A 6,531-nucleotide genomic window follows, 5' to 3' on the forward strand; every position below is an offset into this window, starting at 1 on the left:
TCAGCCGGGATTGGCTGACTCCCCTCCCTCTGACTCCCCTCCGTCAGCCGGGATTGGCTGACCCCCCTCCCTCTGACCACGACCCCCCCCCGACTACCCCTCCCTTCCCCCCAAGAACGAGTATAAAAGGACGAGCGCAACGCGAGGGAGCTCAGTATCAGAGTCTCCCAGCCCTGATGAAGCAGACTGCAACGCCTGCGAAACGTCGGCACCACACTGCAAACGGACGCGGCAACCACCCGGAAGCCATGAAGACTAAAGAAGACAACAACTGCGAAAGCCTGAAAGCCAAGTCTCTCTTCTGTGTATCCCTACGCCGCGCCGTGCGCATGTCCATGTATTCATACGCGGCTAGGGAACCGTCTCCATACACATCTCCTTCCCTTTTTTCTTGGAAGTATACCCTTTTGGATTCCCTTTTGTGTAATACTCCAATCGGTTTGGCTGCTTCCTATTGCGTTGCGGGCGTTGACCTGATGGTACAGTTTCCGGTTCCAGAGATCGTTGTGGAGATGGTTGCTCCGCCTCAGAAGTATCTGAGGACTCTGCTGTTTCGAAGTTTTCTTGCTCCTCGTCACTTCCTGATGGTGTTGACTCTGATTCCTGCTTGATCTGCGTATTGTCCGGTAAGGCTTCTTCCTCTTCTTCCTCTCCCGAATTAACTCGAATAGGCATGGCATTGTAAATTTGGTCCACATGACGCTTGTAGGATTAATCTCCAACTCGAACAAGATATGTTACTGGTCCCAAAACTTTAACAATGACTCCTAGTGACCATTTGGCTTCGTTTTTGGAATATGTACGAACCCAAACCTCTTCTCCCTCTTCGAACTTGCGATTCCTTACTCGAGAATTATAGTTCTTTTCTTGTCTGGCTTGTGCTGCTGCTACTGTTCTCTGGACATCGGGTTTTACTAAATCGAATACATTCCGTGGTCTGCGTCCTATGAGCAACTCCGCTGGTGATGTCCCTGTAGTCGTGTGTGGCGTGCACCTGTAACTAAAAAGAAAGCGTTGCACCCGGAAAATTAGTTCGCCTTCTGACTTAGATACTGCTTTCTTGAGCGTTTGTACGAATCGTTCCGCTTCCCCATTGGTTCGTGGATGGCACGCAGAGCTCGTTGTGTGTCGAATCCCATTGTTCCTACAGAATCTCTTAAACTCTGCTGATACAAATTGTCTTCCGTTATCTGAGATTATTTGTTCTGGAATACCAAATCTCACAAAACAGTCTCTCAGCTTCTCAATTACTTTCTTGCTCGTAGTGTCCCCATGCATGTCGTATACTTCTGGCCATTTTATATGTGCGTCCATGATTATCAGGAACATCCTGTTCTGCAATGGTCCTGCGAGATCGATGTGAAGTCTCTGCCATGGTTTTTCTGGAAACTGCCATGGGTGTAACGGTGCGCTTGGTGGATCCGGCCTGCTAGCACAACAACTGGTACAGCTTTTTGCAATGTCTTCTATCTCCTTGTCCATATTTGGCCACCATATGTACTGTCTTGCTAGGCCTTTCATTTTGACAATTCCAGTGTGTGTTTCATGAAGACTTTGAAGAAGCTTCTTCTGAAGTGTGTAAGGGATGACTACTCTGATCCCCCACATTATTACTCCTTGTTGTATAGTTAACTCTTCTCGTTTCCTGAAGTAGCTGTGTAGATCTTCATCTTCCTTTCCTATTGAGTTTGGCCATTTACTACTAATGAATGACAATACTTTTGAGAGTACCTTATCCCTTGCTGTAGCAGTGCGTATCTCCTTAAGCGTTACTGGCAACATTTCTATGTTTTCCGTAGTAATCAATTTTCTATCCTTTGAATCTTCCCAAAACTTCTTAGAAATTATGCTGCGTTCACATCCTGTATCCATTTCCATCCGATGAGGAATTCCATTTACTTTTACAGTAATCCATATTTTCCGTTGCGCTGATTGACTGGATGATAGTACCTCTGCTGTTCGGATATCTATCATGTTGTTTTGTTTAATTTGTTTCTTCGTTTCTTGACCTTGTTTTTGTGAGCCGTTTCTACATTTACAGGCCAAATATCCTTGTTTCCCACACGCATAACATTTGGAATCCTTGTGTGGACAATTATATGGATTATGATCCGTTGAGCCGCATCTTGTACATTCCTTCCTGGATTTCCAATTATTCGAAGATTTTCCATTCTTCTTGTATTGATTCTCTTTCTGCCTTGATATATTCCTTATTTTGTTGACCTCTTCCCTTTGATGAGTACTTCCACGAATAAGCGACAGACTTTGTTCCGAGAGCTCATGTGCTGTGGTTATAGCCACAACTTCTTCTAGCTTTATTTCATCCGGTCTGGTGAATAGCTGTTTTTGCGCTACTTCGTTACGCAAACCAAATATAAATTGATCTCTCAAACGTGTATCAAGATCTGTATCAAACTTACAGTTTATGGCTAGAGGACGAAGTTCTGCGAGGTATTGAGCAGTTGATTCTCCTTGGTTTTGTTTCCTACTCATGAACCGATATCTTTCCGCCAATGCTTTTGGTGCTGGTTTGTAATGTGTTCTGAGATTTGAGAACAATTCTTCCAGGGTCTTTTCTTCCGGTTGCTCTGGAGAAAGTAAGGATATTGCGAATCCATACCTCGATGTCGTCTATTGCTGGATCGAACGGCTTTAGATTACCTACCGTGGACATTTTTAACCTCACACTTTTTCTTATACGTATGAGATTCGTTTCTTCCTGGCTTCAGTTTACCCTCGTCGCCAAATATGTCGTGTCTCTTACTATTAGTCTCTATCCGAGGTAGCGGGTTAATGACTACTCCTGGATTAGCTTAGATAATAATATTAGCTGTGCTTTATTTCGGTACAATCTAATAACCGTCTCTTAACCAACAACTCTCTCTTCTGTGTATCCCTACGCCGCGCCGTGCGCATGTCCATGTATTCATACGCGGCTAGGGAACCGTCTCCATACACTACAATTTATTAACACATATTAATACAATAAATGTTTTAAGTATTACTGGCATCACTGGCATCACTGGCATCACTGGTATCACTACTGGCAGCACTGGCATTTCTGGCATCACTGGTCTCATTATTTTTCTTATCATCTCCTTTATTATTTCTATAATGTAAGAAAAAGCGTATAATACACGTATAATTTTATACGGGTTGACTTATGAATACCAAAAAAATACTAGTAACAATATTTACTTTTTTAAACGGAAGCTGGCTTGAGCCAGCCATGGTCCGGCTTTCCTTCCAAATGCAATTGCATTTATATTAGGGTACGTTCTGATTATCGCTTCTGTAAACAAATATCGTACACAATCAAATCTAATCTTCAAAATGCATCAAATAAAAAGAAATAACGTAACTTTACCTATCATTACTTTGCTGATTCGACGACCACACAATTTATCTTTCTTTCCTCTTTGGCCCTTCCAATTGAAGAGAGTTGCTAAATCGTCGTGAAACACCATTCGTAACATCGAATTAATCTTCTTTTGAGCAGAGTCACCGATACTTCCAATATGTAATGCATTAATCTAAAAATTTTTTAAAGTTGATAGTTACAATATTGACAAAGAAAAAAGTAAACTTTTCAGATACTAAAATAGTAACAAAAGTGACATTTCCATTTTATTGTTAGAGTAAAATTAAGTATTTTAAAATTAAACTTATAAATGATTTCGAAATAAGACTGCACAATACAAATTTTCGCAGAAGTTCAGTTTTCTCAAAGAAATTTAGTTCTGTTAATTTGTGTTTCTTGCTGAAAAGTCGTCAAAATATTTAAATGTTTAAAATATAAAATAGTTACCGCTTGATTCAAGAATAACTTAACAATTATTGATGACCAATAAATATAACGAGCTCCAAAAATTCTCCGTGAAAATCCATTTCTTTCTTACTTGATCTGAAATTCCAATTCAACAGTTGAGAGAGAGAGAGAGAGAGAGAGAGAGAGAGAGAGAGAGAGAGAGAGAGAGAGGAGAGAGAGAGAGAGGGAGAGAGAGGGAGAAAGGGAGGGAGAGAGAGAGAGAGAGACGGAGAATGTTTTGATTTACTTGTTAGCTTTCTTTAGTAACAGTATCGCGATTTTAATAGAAAATGTTTGTGTATTGGCTCTTCTCTGAGATCCGTATGTAAACTATTCGGTTTGACTCAAAGACCCATATATATAAGGGACGTTAGTTTATTGATAAATTGATTCAATCCATTGATAAAAACATTCTGTAGTCACTGAAAACATGTTATAACCATACATTTGATTGGAAAGGCGTAAGAATATTGGACACAGAACACAATTTCCACAAAAGAATAATATCTGAGATAATATATTATAAAAAGAAACAAAGGAATGGTATTAATCTTAATAGAGACACCAACTCTTGGATGAGTCTTATTTTGTTGTCTTGAAAGAGTTGGCAAACGACTATTAATTATTGTATCGATTGAATCAATTTATCGATAAACTAACATCTCTTTATATATAGGTTTCCGAGTCAAACCGAACATTTTACATACGGACCTCCGAGGAGAGTCAATACACAAACGATATTTTCTATTATAATCCCAATACTGTTGCTGAAAACAGCTAAGTAAGCCGAAACGTTCAACTGTTGAATTGAAATTTGAGATCAAGGAACAAAGAAGTGGATTTGAAACGCAGAACTTTTGGAGCTCGTTATTGGTCGTTTAAATATTTACTTTACTTAAAATTGGCATCATAAAAATTAATATATTTCTAATAATATATTTATAATATATTTATAATAATATGTTTATAATTAATATATTTCTATTAATATATTTTTAAAATAATAAAAATTAAAAACTAAATAAAGGCATATAGAAATTAAATAAAGTTGTATTTAGAGATATCTTTGTAGTACAATAAAGTGACCATAAATAGAACTAACTGAAACTCTGACGAGCAATTGAGTATTGGATGGAACTGTTTCTGACGAGCAATTAAGTACTGGATGGGAAGGTAATTGTGAAAGACTAAACATAAATATTATTTTGTGTCTAGAACTTTTTCATCAACTTCATTTAGATGGTAGAACCAATGATTAAAATTTACAAGGTGACCAACAGAAATCTAATGAGGATTATACACAGTATTCATGTCTATTAGAGGTCTGTTGGTCATCCTGCAAATCTTAACCATCGGTTCATCTAACCGAAGTTGATGAAAGAAAGAGGTCCTTAGGATCAATTTCACCAACCACGATTAAATTACAGTAACAATTGAAAAGCTTAGTGGATGAACATGTTAAGTAACAATTTTATAGCAGAATCAATGGTTGTTCTATATTATAAAGCAGGTCATAACATGTTCTTCCACCTAGAAATCTCCATTTTTTTCAAAAAATATCACAACATATTTATCCACTAAGCTCTTCAATTAATGTTAGTCGACAGACCAATAAACATGAATATTTTCTCATAAATATTCATTTTATTCAAATTTATATAAAATATTACAAATACTACTTACGATTTTTGAACGGTAAATATCGTCTTTCTTTAATTTGCTCTCGACTGCCTTCAATTGGTCCATAGTTAAAAGTGGAAAATTCCTCCAGATACATTTCTGGATTTTCAGGCTGAGATTGTTTAATTGATACATTTTTATTCGGTGTTATCTCAGATTCCACAAAACTTTCTAGGGTTTTATCAGCTTTTCGTACTGTGAATTTGCACGATGACACTTCATCTAAACAATAAAAATTTTTTTATTATCTTATTTGTGTTGGAAAGAGATAACTTTGGTTATAATAGATTTTTGTTTATTCTACGCTATTAAATGCAAACAGATAAAATGTCAACATACTGCTGAGAAAGCAAATTGCGTCTGCAATAGATTTTAACGAAACCGTTCCGTCTGAAGCATATGCGCATTTATGTGCTACTTTCGGATTCATCTTACACAATCCTTTTTCATAGGTTGAAGAAAATTTTTTTACATTGCAACCTTTATTAATATCATCTACGTTATCTTCTTTAGCAATATTAAATTGCCTACCAATCAGAGGCTTTTTATCATGTTCGGAAAGGTGTAATAGCTTTTCATTTTTTCTTCCACAATGTAAACTGGCATTATTTATTCGTAGATGTGAGATATCTGTTCTTTTTGATTCAATCTTTTTCAATTGGTCATTTTTCGAAGGTAGACAAACATCAGCAGATCTACTTGAACTCTTATTTGAGAGTTCATTTTCTTTATTTTCATAAAAATGTAATGGCGATATATTTGTAATTGACGTTAATTTTGGAATCGCTGGTAATACCACATTTGATTGTTTTTTCTCCGATTTATTCCCTTTGATGGCGTCAGTAGCATCATCAAACAGTTTCTTTCGTTTCTTTATTCTTTTGCCCTTGCCTTTGTCCTCTACATCTGAATATAGCGTTGAATTTGGGTTTTTGGAAATTCTTACGAGCATTTTCATCCCTCTATCGTAGTTCTCTGCAATCGTACGAATATAGATCAAAAGAATCAATGTATACATGAAAAAAAGAAATAAGTTACACAAA

General features: G+C 37.1%; 1 protein-coding gene across 1 annotated transcript; it reads right to left on the bottom strand.

The window, feature by feature from the left end:
* Positions 1-711: 711 nt before the first annotated feature.
* Positions 712-3,068, bottom strand: LOC105555660 (uncharacterized protein K02A2.6-like). The gene is made up of 3 exons (XM_012002685.1): positions 2,975-3,068; positions 2,666-2,812; positions 712-2,588 (listed from the first exon to the last, which is right to left on the bottom strand). The coding sequence occupies exons 1-3, from the start codon at positions 3,066-3,068 to the stop codon at positions 712-714; spliced, it is 2,118 nt and encodes a 705-aa protein (XP_011858075.1).
* Positions 3,069-6,531: the final 3,463 nt, after the last annotated feature.

The sequence above is a fragment of the Vollenhovia emeryi genome, unplaced genomic scaffold, assembly GCF_000949405.1.
Source record: "Vollenhovia emeryi isolate VEMERY1.0 unplaced genomic scaffold, V.emery_V1.0 DF940895.1, whole genome shotgun sequence".
Taxonomy (NCBI): Eukaryota; Metazoa; Arthropoda; class Insecta; order Hymenoptera; family Formicidae; genus Vollenhovia; species Vollenhovia emeryi.

Coding starts and splice junctions, on each gene's coding strand:
- LOC105555660 (XM_012002685.1), bottom strand. CDS start 3,068: ATGCCAGAAATGCCAGTGCTGCCAGTAGTGATACCAGTGATGCCAGTG. Junction 2,813..2,974: donor AACATTTATTGTATTAATAT/GTGTTAATAAAT, acceptor TTATTATCTAAG/CTAATCCAGGAGTAGTCATT. Junction 2,589..2,665: donor TGAGGTTAAAAATGTCCACG/GTAGGTAATCTA, acceptor TACTTTCTCCAG/AGCAACCGGAAGAAAAGACC.